At 43.7% G+C, this 16,866-nt stretch overlaps 1 protein-coding gene across 4 annotated transcripts; it reads right to left on the reverse strand.

Annotated features, from left to right (window-relative positions):
* Window positions 1-5,903: 5,903 nt before the first annotated feature.
* Chtop (chromatin target of PRMT1) lies at window positions 5,904-16,498 on the reverse strand. Of its 4 annotated transcripts, none has more exons than XM_021157208.2 (6): window positions 16,141-16,498; window positions 14,506-14,587; window positions 13,069-13,222; window positions 10,055-10,238; window positions 9,070-9,207; window positions 5,904-7,062 (listed from the first exon to the last, which is right to left on the reverse strand). In XM_021157208.2, exons 2-6 carry the CDS (start codon window positions 14,568-14,570, stop codon window positions 6,857-6,859), a joined length of 747 nt encoding a protein of 248 aa, XP_021012867.1. In that variant the 5' UTR covers window positions 14,571-14,587; window positions 16,141-16,498; the 3' UTR covers window positions 5,904-6,856. The 4 variants fall into 4 exon arrangements, with proteins under 4 accessions (XP_021012867.1, XP_021012866.1, XP_021012870.1 ...); XM_021157207.2 differs by having other exon boundaries at window positions 10,055-10,241; XM_021157211.2 differs by lacking the exon at window positions 9,070-9,207.
* Window positions 16,499-16,866: the final 368 nt, after the last annotated feature.

Here is a 16,866-nt window from a genome sequence, read left to right on the forward strand (position 1 = left end):
TTTCTGCCTCCCCAACCAAAGCAGTCTCAGGTCCCGCGCGATTGGACTGGAGCAGAAGCTGTGTTCCACTCACCAGAAGTCTCAAGATCCTGTGGCGGGTGTCGTGGGTAGCTGGCGGTTGTCAGCCGACCCCGTGCCCCAACCACTCCGGTGCTGGTCAGACAGGAAGAGGCCTGTGGCCCCACTCAGGCCGGCTTTCTCCTTCCCTCCAGTAAGTACTCTTAATCACTGAACCATCTCTTCAGCTTTTTCTCACTCAGGAATATTCTTAATGGCATCAAATATGCACAAAATTGTATATGCTTTAAAGATAAATGGATTTAAGAGTGAAATCCAGATATAGACTAGGACAGGGATGGCCCTTAAGGATTTTGTTTTTTGTTTTGTTTTTTAAAATTAGGTATTTTCTTCATTTACATTTCAAATGCTATCCCAAAAGTCCCCCATACCTCCTCCCCACCCAATCCACCCACTCCCACTTCTTGGCCCTGGCATTCCCCTGTACTGAGGCATATGAAATTTGCAAGACCAAGGGGCCTCTCTTCCCAATGATGGCCAACTAGGCCATCTTCTGATACATATGCAGCTAGAGACACGAGCTGCGGGGTACTGGTTAGTTCATATTGCTGTTCCACCTATAGGGTTGCAGACCCTTTTAGCTCCTTGGGTGCTTTCTCTAGCTCCTCAACTGGGGGCCCTGTGATCCATCCAATAGCTGACTGTGAGCATCCACTTCTGTGTTTGCCAGGCACTGGCATAGCCTCACAAGAGACAGCTATATAAGGTTCCTTTAAGCAAAGTCTTGCTGGCTTATGCAATGGTGTCAGCGTTTGGAGGCTGATTATGGGATGGAAGGATGTTTTTGCTACACAAAATAACCCAGCTCCAAAGAACAAATACATGGTTTCATTTTTATGAATGGCCAAATTCATGGAGATAAAAATGCAGGACAGGGTTGAAGTTGTGGCTCTGTGTGAGGACACTTGCACAGCATGCCTGAGGCTCCAGGTTACCTGATTCTCAGCACTGGCAAACATCAAAAGCAGGACTGGATTGGGAGGAGTGGAGAATACAGTTGCATAGTGGGTAAGAGTCCCGGCTTGGGAAGGTACATGATCATGCATTTGCTGCTACTGAACTGTACACCTAGATACAAAGAGGTAAACTGTCTTATGCACATATATTATATCCTGTTTTTGAGGCAGGGTCTGTGAAGCCTGGGCTGGCCTGGAGCTCAAGAGAGATGAAGCACACAGAGGGAAAGCAGATATTCAGAGCAGCCACAGCCACTGGAGATTCAAAGTCCTATTGGATCACCAGTCTGAGGTCCAGATATTGTTGAAAAGGGCATTGATCAAGCTCACTGAATAGCAGAGAAATCGCTGCGATCCTGTTTGTGGACTGTGCTAGAGTTCTCGCTAAAGCAGTTTATGGCAGGTGGCCCACTCAGTATGCTGCTATAAAACAGCTTGGACACTGGATGACACTGCCAGTCCTGCATCCCAGAACCTTAAACATGGAGAAGCCACCAGAGCCAGAAAGCAGCACTGTCTCCTGAAAGTTTCTCCAGCCTTTTCTGTCAGATGGCAAAGGAAACATTTCAAGAGCCCCAGCTCCATTTTTAGACAAGGTTTCATTGTGCGCCCCTGGCTGTCCTGGAACTTTCTTTGTAGACCTAGTGGGCCTTGACCTCATAGTGGTGCACTTGAGGCCTGCAGGTAACATCTGGACTATTTAGTTTTCTTAGAGAGAACTGTTATCAAAATGTTTAAAAAATATGAAAAGGGGCAGGGCATGGTGGCTCACACCTTTAATCCCTGGCAGAGGCAGGTGGATCTCCGTGATTAGATCAAGGCTAACCTGGTCTACAGAGGGAGTCCCAGGACAGCAAGGGTACAGAAACAACACCAATACCACCACCACAAAACAAACAAACAAACAAACAAAACCAACCCAAAAAGGGTAGAGAGTCTAAAGTCAAGACAGGGGAAGGAAGAGGGCACAGTTAGTAGGGAGTTGTACAAGGAAATGCTGGATCATATCCTGACAACCACCTGTGGTCCTCTGTGAATTCTCTCTTCCGTGGGGCTCTCTTTGATTTTTCTTTTCCCCATGAGGGTCCAACATGGGGCATATGTGGTTTACCAGCCTTTTCACTTCTGAATACTTCATGGTGCTTGTAGACAGTGAGCTGGAGCAAGGTGTTCAATACTAGTACAGTAACATCTATATTCAGATTGGATATCTGATGTATTATTCAGTGATGATCTGATCGTACCAGTGTAGCTGCTAAGCATTCACAAAGCTTAAGTAGAGTGCTCATAGGTACTGCTCATTGACTGTCACAATGCCAGCACTTTTTGACAGTCTTAAATGTTAAGAGGGGCAGGAGCCAGGGTGACTTTGATTTCATAGCCTCCAATTTGGACCTCGGTTCTTCAATGTCACATTTCCTTTCCTTCCTGACTTTAACTTAAGAATCAATCCCCTGTTATCAAGACCTATCCAAGCAAGGAAGCCTTCAGCCTGGACATTTCCCTACTCCTTCCAATGTCCCTACACGGAAAATCTTTCCTTTTGCTTCCCAAATTCAATATACTGCCTCTCCATAGCAGGGGTGACTGCTTCAGTTAGGCCTGGAGATGTTGCCCACCATGACAGTGAATAAGTTGTGGTCTTTGCTGCTTTTGTAATAGGTCAACTGGCACACACAAACCCTTGAAAGCAGGTTGGTGCAGTCTACCCTGCTGACCCAGCTGTCCTTAATGGTCAACCCTCCCTTCAGCCTAGATTTCTAACCAGTTAGATTGGTGCTGTTGGATTCCAGTGCTTCCAAGCTTTTGTGTATCTCCTGGAGGCTCTAGCCCTGCCTTACTTTTGGCTCCCTCTTGGACTTCACCTCCCCCAAACAGTAGTTAGGTTGACTTGCCTTCTGTCTTGGCTGCCTTAAGGTAGATGCGTAAGGAAGCTTTGCAGAACACTTATGTTGGTTCAGGTAACACCAAGTGCCTCTGCCTGGAAGCCATCTGCACCCTGTACTCCTCCTGGGTGAGACAATGCACACTTGTGGAAGGTGCACAAGAATGGTATCTAGCATAACCCAAGCTAGGGCATTGGCATCAGACACCTCTGTTCTCTTGTCAAGTCAAAAGGACAAGGATGGGGATCTTCTGGGAGGTACTTTAAAGTATCCCACATTTCTGTAGAGGGAAAGGAGTTGTAGGGTAAGTGTTGGAAAAGGTTAAGCACAGCTAGTGATGTAGCTTGTAGCTCTAGTTGCTTATAGACAAGGAGCAGCCATCTGTTTGGGTGAAATCTCAGGTGGTTCCAGGATTCCTGCTTATCACAAAAGGATGAGCAGAGTTCCTAACAATAGCAACATTAGTTATGAAGTAGCAACAAGACAATTTTATGGCTGGGGCTGGGGTTTGACCACAACACTAATTGTAGTACAGGGTCACAGCATTAGGAAAGTTGAGAACCACTGCTTTAGAGATGTGCTGGTCAATCAGGAGACTGCACAGCATTTTGAGAGAACTCTTTCTCATCACACTTCAGAAAGCTTTTTTTGAATCTCCTTCATGGATATTTGTCTTGAGCAGATAATCATGGTTAAAAATGTGGCAAACTTAAATGAAATAAATCCCTTAAAAAGACATCTACAGTATACTCCTACACATATAATAAATAATTCTGTATAGGAGTACACTGTAGCTGTCTTCAGACACAGCAGAAGAGAGTACTGGATCCCATTACAGATGGTTGTGAGTCACCTTGTGGTTGCTGTGAATTGAACTCAGGACCATTGGAAGAGCAGCAGTCAGTGCTGCTGAGCCATCTCTCCATTCTCCAAAATAAATAAATCTTAAACAAAACAAAAAAGGCAACAAACCTATTATGTTCTGGGGCCTGCTGGGCGATAGCTGCCTTTGGCCTGCTTTACACCGCCTCTCAGTCCTTATCTTGCCCTGAGCTATGTGGCCAGCCAGGATCACCAGCATGCTTGCTTGGCTCACTAGTCACGGTGTGAAAGGAGACTGGAGCCCACTCAAGACTGGGAACCTCCAGCTCTGCCATCTTTAGTGAGCAGAGAGCAGCCAGGTGGCAACAGGCTCACACTCCATTAGCATACCAAGCAAAAGAATTGTAGAAACAAGATGGGCATGGTAGCACAAGCCTGAAATCCCAACATTCAGGAGGGCAAGGCAGGACTCAAGTTTGTGGTCAGCTTAGCTTTATCAGTCTTAAAATACAAAACAGGAGGCAGAATGTTATACATCTGGATGTGGACTCCTAGTTAACACAGTAGTTCAGAGAGTAGTAGTCTCATGAAGATGATACCTACACGTGAGGTTATTTCGGGAAATGAAAATGAGGCTGGAGCACAACTTGAGGCTGAAGCTGGGGAAGGCGAGAGGAGGTACAGAGGCCAGATTAGGTCCTCTCCAGGTTCCAGGCATTTAGGAACCTTGCCTCCTTAGGCCTACCTTAAACTTCAAGAGCCACTCTGAATGCTGCGTGGTTGCTGGGAAAACAGCATTAGTACTAAAAGCCCCAAGACACATAGGGTAGAAGGTGTCTTGGGGCTCTTACCATAGTGACTGGGTAGCTAGGGCTTTGTCTCTGTAGTCCTATCTCCCACCAGGACTGTGAAAATCATCCATGTGCTTCTCAAAAAAAAAATAAAATAAAATAAAAAGTGAGTGGGGGAGGGGAGCTGCTTTAGCAGTTAAGTGTGGCTAACACCCATCTGCAACTCCACTTTTGGGAGATTTAGTAGCTTTCTCTGACCAGAGGGCAGAGGCATACATGGTGACAAACATATGCAGATGAAACACTTCTACACATAAATCTCTCTCCTCTCACACACATACAAACTCCACTAAACATAATTTCTCTGTCTATATGGTACCCACATATTTACTGCCTTTGCTTGTAATTTGACATGTAACCCAGGCTAGCCTCAGATTTGTATGCAATCTCCACAGTGCTGGGATTACCAACAATTTTTGCCCTTGTCCTGACTCTTCTCACCTATCTTTAAACTTTCCTGAGCTTCAGCTCTAGCTGGTCAAATCTTTTCTGTTCTCCGAAGGCACTTCTGTGACACCATAAGACCCAGGCTGGTTCTGGAAGGCAAGTCCTCAAAAGACGGCAACCAAGTAGGTTTCAAAGGCTGATCAGGAGTCAGGTTTGCTCTCTGGTCCACCTGAGGCATTACCAGGAAATGAGGACAGCAAAGGTGGAAACCCTGAGAACTATACAGAGTAGGTGGATCTGAAGCTCACAGGCTTATGGCTGGTAGGGGAATTGAACTTTTTTACAAAGTACGAATGACTTGTAGAAGTAGAAGTAGAAAGAGGGTCTAGACTAGAGTCATCACTTTCTTTTGCTGAGATCTACCCTTAAGCACCAGCTTCCTATACTCCAGAGTCCATCTTCCTTGAGTCCCAGAGATTCCCCACTTCAATCAAGTAAGGATTCAAAGTCAGGTGATCTTGTTCAGTATTTTCTTCCTGGCTCTTAATGCACAGCACAGTAAGAGGCCTGTGATCTTTTCTCCTAAACAACCATGGTCCAGTCTACTAGTACTTTCTAGGCAGGTAATTCTTCCTAAGGGCTTAAAGGAGAACACAAGTTTTTTTCTACCACAAAGCAACATTTCCTCTACCCTAATATCTTGAGACAGGGCTGGTGTAGCCCTGGCTAAACTGTAACTAATTCTGAGATCAAGCTGGCTTGGAACCCACCTGTCTCTGCTTCCCAAGTGGCAGATGGTTTGTACCACCCTCTTACCTGGCTCCACCTCAGGAATTTTCAACTATACAAGGGACATATTAACACACCACAAAAATGGTTATATAGCATTTAAGACCCCCCCCCAAATAAACAGAAAGCCTGGGTTAAATTTTGAGAGAACAATTCGTTATAATGAATCAGAAATACAAGATTCCACTGAAACTGAACAGCTGACAAAATATGGTTGAACTTAAACCTTCAAGAGGGTCAAATAAAGCCAGTTAAGTGGATTAGACCAAGAAGATGAATGCAGGTAACTGCACTTCAGCACGAGCAGCACATGAGCCCTTCTCAGCAGTCAGTTTGTTACCAGTTTCCCACTCTTGTCTCTTCTGCCACATGTGCTACACCAACAGCTGCTTCTTCTTTATGAGAGGGGCAGAAGCCTCTTGGGCATGACAGAAAGCCGAAAGAACTTATAAATCTTTTCTTAGGGTGGAAATTCCAACTTAGCTTGTCAGCTACCATCTATGTGGTTTCAATGTAGGCAACATCAACTTTGACCAAATCAAAGTTGGTACCATGTGTTACCCATTCTGTGGCCCAGTAGCAACACCAACATTTCCAATTTACTACCTTCACTATCAACATAGCAAACACACCTTTAGCTCCAGCTATTAACAAGAAGCTTTTAAAGAAAGATGTAGAACTCTATCCCAAAGACCACCCAATAGTGAAAACTCTGGCTCCTTCTAGGATCATAAAAATCAACAGAGGAAATATTTAAAAATGTCAAGAGTATATGACAGGCAGAGGCTAGAAAACTGTTCTACTCACAAGGCCAATGCATTCCTGTTCAAACAGATGTCTGGGTGACTGGATAAACAACAAAATAAACTCAACCAAATTTAAAGGAAAATAGGGTTTCATATAACACAGTATCAAAAAGTAGACGGAACAGACTAAATGCACCAACTGGTGGCAGGTAAGTCCACAGCCTATTGTGACAGGTCCTTCCAGCATCAATCAGATTTCTTCTCACGTTTTCTCAAGGTTGTTTTATAGATGTGGTGACTTTAACAAGAGTCTAACAGGCAGGCGGGCAGGCAGGCAGGCTTCAATCATTGGTTTCAGGATCTGTCTGTGCCATGTAGGCATCCAATTCAGCATCCAGGTGTCCTTTAGTTTTCGACATGTATGCATCCAATTGGTTGTCCAGCTGCTCCTTGGTCAATACAGGGCGAGTGAGGGCACCTCTCCCCCGGCCACGACCTCGGCCTCTACCTCCAAAGCCCCCTCTTCCCCGACCTATCATACCCCGACCTGGCCAAACGAGAGAAAGAGAGAGAAGAAAAAGACAGTTACACATTAGTTTGATGGGTCCTAGAAAAAAATGCCCCTTTATAGTTGTGGGGCCTAGCTGAGACAAGCTCAAAGACAGGGCAAAGAGGAGAGATCTGAAAAAACAAGAAACACACTGGGTAGAAAGCAGCACATGAAAAGCACACACAGTGAGTCCTCTTTAAGTATTCATCTCTAAATGCTACTATAAGAAAAAAAATCCTGCCCCCTCCCACTTTGAGACAGGGTCATACCATGCAGACCAGCTAGCCTTAGACTTGCACTCCTGGGCTGGAGTATAGCTCAGTTGGTAGGGTGCTTGTCTAGTATGCACGAAGCTCTGGGTTCAATCCTTAGCCCCACAAATGCATACCTGTAATCCTAGTATCTGGGAGGCAAAAACAGAAGGATCAGAAGTTCAAGGCCAGTCAGGGCTACAGGAGACCCAGTCTCAAAAACAAAACAAGACCCTCCCAGTTGCTGGGATTACAAGTGTATAATATTAGCTGAAAAATATTAAACAACATTAACCTCCCCCAAGACCAAAGAATTATCTAAAGTTTGGGACTTACTGTAAATTCATAATTTAAAACATATTACATATAGTTAGGAGGCAGTAAAAGGGCACCCCCTCCAAAAAAAATTCAAGGGTATTCATATTAAGCTTTAACTGAGACCTTTCTGGATTGTTATCACATTTGCTTTATAAGTTTATTAAGTTTAATGAAGTGATCCCATGTATCCAAAGATTGAAAAAACTTAGCTACTTCTCTGACTGGTTACCTTAAGACAACTATTATCTGAGAAGTAATTTCAATTCACTAATCAAATACTTAACTTTCTCAAAATTAACTTTATTTAGTTTTTTTCTAACCTGTGAAGTCTCTCTCAGAAACGATGTCAATACAATCTGGAAGCCTTATCCTGAAACTCAACCTTGTACTTCATTCAATAAGTCAAGTGACATAATAGCAGGGAAAATAAACTTTTGTTATCAAATATCATTTCCTAAGTTATTCTTCAGCACCTTCAAGACTGTGGATTATGAATACCTGCTCCACATTTTAGAAAGAACCAAAACAAATATCCACAGTGCTTACTAGATATGATGCTTCATGCTATCAACATGTATTGGGAGTTTCTTACTCAGTTATAAGCCAGAAAGCTCCCATGAAATTAGGTACTAACACCACCATCATTAAACTCTTTTCTAATCTGGTCCATGAGGTCACAGGACAAGAATCAAGGCATCAAAAGTAAGATTACTAACAGCTAGCTGACTAACTGGTTGTAACACATCTTACTTTCAACCTTGATCAGGAAAACTGTCTTTGGTTCCTCAAACACAAATGCTATGTTAAATTTACGTGATTTTAAAGCCAACAACAGGTGCCAGGTCTCATCCCACCACCTAATAGTGCTGCTGGACTGAATCTAGTCTCATGCATGCTAAGCATGTGCTGTACCACTGAGCTACATCCTCTGCTTCTGACCATTCTCCTTTATCTTTGCCTCATTTTCCTTTATCTCCCTCTTATTTTTGTTTCTTTGGTGTGGGACTGAACCCAGGATCTCACAAATGCTAGGTAAGAGCTGTATACTGTACTTCTTTCCATTCCACTTCTCTTATTAGTTAAACTGGCTTTGGGCTATGGGATGGGTGTGTAATGGTGGTGATGGTGGTGGCAACAGGCAGATACAGAAAAAGGGGACAATTCCAAACTAATCACTGCATCATTTTAATACAACAACTTAAATTTCTAAGAGTCTGTAGAAGAATGCCTGAAATGTGGCTCTAGAAAATGTACCTGTTAATCCTAACAGAGCTTTCCTTACCACTGCGTGAATTTAGAAAATAAGCCAGTTTCAAAAAACAAACAAGACAAACAAACAAGCCTGCCTATGACTTGAAGCTGTGCAGAGTTGGCTCTGAGTTTTGAAGGGAGGAAAGTAAGGGGAGCTAGTCTCTGAAGTTGGTAGCTGACTAACCTCTACCACCGATTCCGCCACGACCCATAGCTCCACGCCCTAGGCCCCCTCTCCCAGGACCTCCACGACCTCGAACACCACCTCTTCTTAAGCCCATTCGGGGAGCTACGGCTCGTCCACCTCGGAGCAGGTTTTGACCTTGGAGAGGAGGCATACAATGTATATGCAGGTAAATCCAAGAGAAACAATGTAGATTGTAACCAAAGGAAGGCGGTGAGGGTTAAATAAGAATAATTAGTTAATTTTTAGTCTAGGTGGGACAAACTGCACAGTGCGTGTGTGAACAGGTTAAACAGCTCTTTATTCAATTTAGTAATTCTGACAAGCTATCTTTGGAAAAAGCTGGGACTTAAGTAAGTTCATATGTTTAGTAAATTAACAATCAGATGCCTAGCATTATGGTAGATTTGAAAATAAATGCTATGATTCTTGCTTTCAATACATTTTTTAAGGGGGCAAGAATTTTATAAAGGGAACAGTGTCCCTCCCAAGGGTATGATACAGATACGTAGACACTATGGATCAAACTGTCCCCTCTCTTTCCCCTGTCAGATTAATAGTTTTTCACTTCAAGAAGACAAGACAGTTAGTCATGACACAGGCCAAAAGACTCATATTTTCTCTCTTGGTATTGAGGATATTCAACCCAGGGCCTCGCACATGCTAACCATACATTTCTTAGACGTATTTCTAGAACTTGAATATGCTTTCATTCAAGCAGCAGCAGGTGTTTTAAAATGGAATGGAGATGACATGAATTACCTGTTGTTATGCAGGTCATAGCCTCTCACCATTGCACATCATTAGAAAAGAAATGATATTGGTAAAACACATGCAGCAGTACTAAAAATATGATTTCGAAGTTATTAATTATATTAATACAAATTCAGGATTAAAAATGCTAAACAAATGTGTTGGTAAGCAGTCCAAGAAAAAGGGGAGGGGGATAGAGCCCAACCATTATCAGCTACACAGACACACTGACCTCGGAGTGACATCCCACCCCTAAGCAGGGTTCTGGTAGCACGTCCCCCACGTAGTCCTCCTCGGGGCAAGCCTCTCTGGATTATGGGTAAGCCTCTTCCTCCAATTGCTCCCCTGGCCAGGGCACCTATGGGTCGGCCTAACCGTGCCTGGATATTACTCTTACCCAGGCGCTGCTTTAAGCTCTTCTGAAAGAAAAGGTGTTAAGAGGATTGAGATCAACAGAGCAATTCCATGGGATTTGGCAATTTAAAGTACAGGACAAAAAGAGGCAAGTCAGACACTCAGGGTGGAAGGTATAAACCTGTTGTGGGTAACTTAAGGATCCCAAATCAAAGACTTTTCCTCAGAACAGGATAAAAGCAGAATCCTGACCCAGAATAAAGGCTCTAAGAAGCTTTAATATGGTCTACAACAGTGGAGCCAGCACAGATAACCTTACTAATTTGGCTATTCAAATAATACAGCAGTAGCTGCTTCTGAGCCACGGGTTAACAATGATGTGACTTTATCCATATCTGCCTATGGACTACACTGTTTGCAAAGGCTTACTCACACACCATAGGAAGTGCATCACATTCTGGGTAAACTTAAATTACAAGTTCACTTGAATTCTTGAGACTCAAAGGACAAGATTGACTTCTCAGCTAAAGAGGCCAGTGTGTTGAGGTTTTCCTTTGAGTATCTATCTCCAGACGGTCCTTTTTTTAAACCTTAAGACGCAAATAAACACAAAAATGTCAACATTCCTTTCCTTACACTTTTTAAAAATTCTGTAAATTCCACATCTCCCCTTGCCAACAGTTTCCTTAAGCCAGTACAATGGTCTTCTTAAACATACAATTCAATTTTATCTTCATAGAAAGCCAGCCAAATTCATGTTAAAATGAAAGCAAACTGTTAACCACAAAGGGCCACCACACAAAGAACAAAGACATACTAAAGGTAACAATTTTCAAGTTTCTCCAAAAGATCCTGAAGATGACATTTCAGAGAATTAGATTTCTTCAGAAGAGAAGGAGACAAGACAGTCTCAAATATAATCAAGGCCCCAGTAATTCTGTTCTTGCACACAATCAACTTCCATCACATTCTAATGGCACATACATCTGTGCATATATATTTTCCTTCAATTAAGAGCTCTGAAATGGATGTTGTGGCATTATCAATTTTCCAGCACAAAACTTTAAACTGCTTCCAATTTGAGGAGAAAGGATCTTAACATTAGACATCTAATACAGGTAGGTACAACCAACCCTAAAGGCCTGTTTTGTTACTCCCACAATTAGCACAATAATTATTTTTTTGTGGTGCTGGGAGTGAAACTCATGCCCATGGTAGATAAATACTTTACCACTGAACTGTGCCTCCAGACCCCAGCACACAATTATGAAGTCAAACTGCATTCTCATGCTCAGTTACTGACTCTACTCAGTTTCCTGAGTCCTTTGCTCTAGGGAAGAACTGTACAGTAGAGTTCATCTTCATCCTTAGTTGCTACCCACCCTGGGCACTTACACATACTGACAGTATGACTCAGTTTTTACTCTAGAGCTGTGTTGTACAACAATGTAGCCACTAATTATATATGGCAACTTAAAAAAAAAAGTAGTTTTTGGTTCTGGTATGGTAGCTCCGACCTTTTCTCCCAGTACCCTGGAGACAAAAGCAGGTTTATTTCTGAGTTTGAAGACACTTTGGTCTGCATATAGAGTTCTAGGCCAATTGTAGTTACATAAGTCTCAAAACCACACTAAACAAAAATAACAAAAAACTAAACAAAATTTGTGTTGGCCTTGAGCTCATAATGCCCCTATTTGCTGAGATTACAACTGTATGTCCTTTGTTTGGCCTTAACATAAGGGAAAACCTAACAAAAAAAACAAAATTCAAAACAAAATTTAGATCCTCAACTGTACTAGCCACACGTGGAAGCCCTTCTGATAGGACAAATGACTACTGAAAAAAATTGAGAGCATTCCACCAAACAGAAGCTGGTGGATATCACTGGTCTACAAGTCAGCCTACTGAAAGGGCCTCTGTCACAGTGTAACTGGAGACTTTATGACTCTTATTTATTCTTGGAAAATGTGGGCCTACGGCTTGTTGTTCTCCTGAGTCAGGAAAAAACCAAACCAAACCAAACCCTTAACTACTTCAAGGCTAAAAGGGAAAAAAAGCAGAAAGCCTTGCTTATTTTCGGTCAGTGAGCCCAACAGTCTGGCGTAGGGGGTGGGTGTTATAAGTGCTGACTCTATGCACAGCCATGCAGTGCTACCAGTTAAAATCCTTACAGTTGCATGGCACCGCCCTCTGGACACCCAGCCACAGCTTGGACATATCCTTCCACAGCCACTTTCCGGACTTGCATATAAAGTCTACAAATGATAAAGAGCAGGTTTTATTTCAGGCCTGATCAGGATTACTTCTTATTTTGGAAATGTGAAAGAGAACTGACACCTGATTAGCCTATATGCTTGTTCTACTATGCTAATGAACCTAGCTGCTGTTTTTATAGTACTGAAAACCTCAGACTAAGGCCAATTAGAATCTTATTCAGAAGAAAGAATAAGATTAAACTATTTTGTAAATTATTTGTACACACAGCAAAGCTAACTACAACAGAACTCCTTTCTTGTTTTTTGGTTAAGTGTTAAGAAGTGAACCTGGGACCTTGTGCTTGCTAGGCAAGTGCTCTACCATTGAACAACACTGTTAGACCAAACAAAAGAGATAAAAAGATGAAAATAAATGAATGAATAAATAAATGAAATTATTCTTAAGAGCAAGAGCCAGAAAATACTAATCAATTAATCTTCATTGATAACGCAGGCTACAGAGGTGTCAAACTCCCTAAAAGAGAAAGTTATTAAGTTATTTAGTTGGTACCTGTCCAAACTGAAATTCTTTGAACATCAGTTTCAGCTTTTGCCCTGAGCCATCTTGTACTCATCCATTATACCCTGACAGCCTTGGTGGGCTGCCTGACGCAGATGGCAGGACTCATTCTCTCACCTGCTTAAGTTTTAATGCTGCCTGGACAGAGGGTCTATTCTCCATCTGCTGGGCCAGTCTTCTGTTTCTGGCACTGGCTAGCTGCTGCTGCTGCTGCATCGAAGCCCGAATATTCACTGGCATCGGCTGTTTGTTCTTCAGCATATTAGTAAAGCTTCAAGGTCGAACAAAACGGGTGTTTAAATAAAGCTTTATTATAAAACACTTATTGGCATTCTCATGGCTTGCTAGACCAGGAGCTCCAGATCCCACGAACTTTAAAGTGGCACATTTGGATCAAGGCTGATGTGGGTTAAAGACTCCTCTGTTTCCACAAACTTGCAAGAACCAGAAACTCAGAAATGCAGCCAAGGGCAGCACAATTAGAAGCGATAACAAGGGCTCAGGTAACAGCTCTTAAGAGAAGTGGAAAGTATGAAATACACGCAGTAAGCAAATATGATGACAAGAAACAGAGATGCAGTTACAAAGACAAACAGAAATGCCTACACCTTTGGAGAGTGAAAGTTCATTCAAAGGACAGACAGGAGGAAGGATCAGAGCGCCTTCAAAGTCCACTGAAATAACAGACTCATGAGTTATGGGAGTTTATTACATTCTAACATGTTACTCAGTAACACATGAATACAGGAAATTAATGTATCACATCTTAAAAGATGAACAGAGAAGCACATGTGCTTTTGAAGCAAACACAGGCACTAAATTAAATGCCTTGGGAGTTCTAGCAACAACATAATAAAATGGTGAAAGACACCAAATAAATGAAATTCTCAGAAACAAAAACTGCCTTTAAATACAAATAACCACTCTTTCTGACTCAGGACTTCTGAGAAAGTTAAATTAGTTAAGTCGCTTACGAGCCTAAGAGGACATTATTCTATCATTCCTGTTATGGTTAAGTTTAATGGAAGTAAACACACAGCTGATGAAAGATTTCAAAACAAAACAAACTAAAAAGCAGAATGGGAAGAAAGTGAAATGAAGCAAAGCAAGTGCCTCTTACAAGGCCCAAGAACGCCATTCAGGGGCCTTTGGACATAGTCTCGGCTTGCTACCTGCCTCTTACAGGCCAGGCACAACACTGCTGGCCTTGGACTAGGCAGCAAGCCTCTGGCAGCCAGGATATACCATACCATCATGCTGCACCACCCCTGTATCAATGTTAGAAAAAAAAATTGAAGGGAGGGTGTGAGGAGTCTTTTAAAAAATATATCCCACCAGGTAAGTATTTCAGATAGCTTAATATAAAAATCTACTGATAAGGGGTTTTGAAACAACTGCCCAATTTGTTTTGTACCACATTAGATGCAATTAAGAACAGAGGTCTGTAGCCTTCTGTCATTTAGCTTACAACTGGCTTTTTTTGTATTGGACCCCAGGGCCAATTTACGTAATGTTTTCTTAGGAAGGAGCTGAAGTTGCTGTTGGCAGCCTCACCGCTCATTTAGAGACATCTTGGTGGTGCTTTTTAGCACAACTTTCGGCGCTGACTGTGCAGCCATCTTCAAATCCCGAGAATCTACAAAGGACAATATGCATGAGTCAATCAAAATAATGAAGTTTGCATTTTCACAAGCAAGGCATAAACCTATTAAAGGCCTGTATTTCTAACTGCTGAAGATGGTATCAGGAGAACTTAAGTTTGCCAGGTGGTGGTGGTGCACTTTTAGTAACAGCATTCCTGAAGCAGAGGTAGGTGGCTCCCTTTGAGTTCGAGGCTAGTCAGGTCTACATAGCAAATTCCAGGGCAGCCACGGCTACCTAAGAGAAACCCTGTGGGGTGGGGGCTTACGTTTATACAATTATTATAAAAATTTCAAAGCTCCAGGATGGAGAACATCTGCCAAAGTCTCCAAATGGCAGAATGAGATGTAGCCAAAGCCTAGGAGTTTGGCTTTCAATAGTTCTTCTCAGCCTGGACTGTATGTGACTTAGCTGAGGAATGTTTGAAAAAAAAAAAGAAAAGAAAAAGTCCCTCCCAAACCAAACTAAATTCTTGATGCCTGGATCCAGACCAATTAAAGTACAATCTAGCCATGAGGATGGGGTACAGCAACTGGGATTGGGGGTACTACCCAGGTACATCTTTCATGTCTATAGAAAGCTGAGGGTCATGGATCTAGAGAAATGGAGGAGCTGGGAATATAGCTCCTCAGTAGAGTGCTTGTTTAGCACTGATGAAGCCCTGGGAAGTTCAATTCCCAGCAGCAACAGGGGAGTGGTGCACCAGTCTGAGGCTGTAAGGGGTTACATTGTCACACTGTGAGGCCTGGACTCTCATACACCCAAAATAAAAAGAAAAGCCTAGTTTCAAAATCGATTCTCAACTCCAAATGCAGGTGGAGCTCTAGTTAGACATGGCAGGGGAAAGACAGAAGAGGTTTTTCTAAATGGGTATTCAACCTGAGAGCTCTGTTAAGAGCACGCCACAATATTTTAACTGTAGTGGCACATACTGGGGAGGGGCTGAGGCAAGGGGGTCACAAGCTCAAGGCGAGCCGGGGTGATTTGATAGACCCTGTTTCAAACTAAGATTATTATTATTATTATTATTATTATTTTAAAGCTGGGGATGTTAACTCGGGGAGCTAGTCTAGCCAAAGCACGATTTTGGGTTCAACTTCGGTGCCGAAAAAAAAAAAAAAAAGAACCAGAACCAAAATCGAACACCCAGAGCCGCCGCTAATTCCTGTACTCCACATTTGACCTCCACCTCGAAGCCTCTCAGGACTCCGACTTTGATCAGGCGACTATTTCCGTGGTTATCCCCAGCAAACGCTATTCTGGGGCGAGGCTTTGGCTCCGATGGAGGACGCTTATCTAGGTAAGCAAGACACTGGATTTGAGGCCAAACCACTACGACCAGCACCAGCACCACACACACCAACCACAGGCAGCACCCGCACGGCTAGCGGCCCAGCTCGCTGGCCCCGGTTCCGGCTTAGCCTCCGCCTCCAGGCTCCGCCCCCTCCCCGGCCTCTGCGCACCTCAGCCCGGTCCACACCTGCCACCCACGCCGCCGGGCCCCGCGCCCCTCGGCGCTCCACCTCTGCCCTCTCCACAGAAACTCACCGAAGGAGATGGACGCCAGCGCTCCTCCCGGGGTTGCCACCACGGCTGCGGCGGGCGGCCCGGAGGCCGGCCGGACCTGAGCTGACGGCGGGCCGCTCGGGTTAACTAGCTGGGCGGTTGGCTTAGATGCTTAAACGGTAGGATGCGAGGCTTCCTCGTTGTGGGTTGAGTATCTAGCTGACCGGTCCTCCCGCTCGTCAAGCCTGCCCTTCCCTGCCTTTCGTCTAGGCCCTCACAGCCGGCGCCGCCAACTCCCGCTTGGTGTCCAAAACAAAATGGCCGCCGGGCCCACCAGTGCAGCGTGACCGGCTAAAATGGCGCCGACGGGCTTGCGTCAGTGCGCGCGCAACTAGGGGCGTGGCAACATGGTCCTTTGGCCTAGCGCAAGAATCGCAGCGAATCCCCACGGACTTTGGCAAAGATCCCTTAAGTTACGTGTAGTGCTCCGCCCTTGGGGGCGTGGCCAGTGACCGTAATCGCTAAGTACCTCTAGACTACCTTCTGGACAGGTTTATGCCCCACTTTGGTGGGGTTTTTGATTTGCAAATAGCATTTTAGATTGGCAACAGTGTTTGTATTCTTTTATTTCCCATTCCCAAGCTAAAGACAACTGTAAAAAGTCTTTATTAGGACCTTGAGACCTGGCTAATTTGCTCAGCCCCTCTTCTCAAACCTATTTGTAGAGTTTTTTGTTTCTTTTTGAGGCAGGCTTTCTTTGTGTAGGCC

This window comes from Mus caroli, chromosome 3 (assembly GCF_900094665.2).
Source record: "Mus caroli chromosome 3, CAROLI_EIJ_v1.1, whole genome shotgun sequence".
In the NCBI taxonomy this organism is placed as follows: Eukaryota; Metazoa; Chordata; class Mammalia; order Rodentia; family Muridae; genus Mus; species Mus caroli.

What these genes read in the sequence shown, in the direction of transcription:
- Chtop (XM_021157207.2), bottom strand. Translation starts at nt 14,570, where the DNA reads ATGGCTGCACAGTCAGCGCCGAAAGTTGTGCTAAAAAGCACCACCAAG. An exon ending in CAGCATTAAAACTTAAGCAG is followed by an intron (nt 10,242 to 13,068) that starts GTGAGAGAATGA and finishes CTTTTCTTTCAG; the next exon opens with AAGAGCTTAAAGCAGCGCCT. An exon ending in GGGTGGGATGTCACTCCGAG is followed by an intron (nt 9,208 to 10,054) that starts GTCAGTGTGTCT and finishes CTCCTCTCCAAG; the next exon opens with GTCAAAACCTGCTCCGAGGT.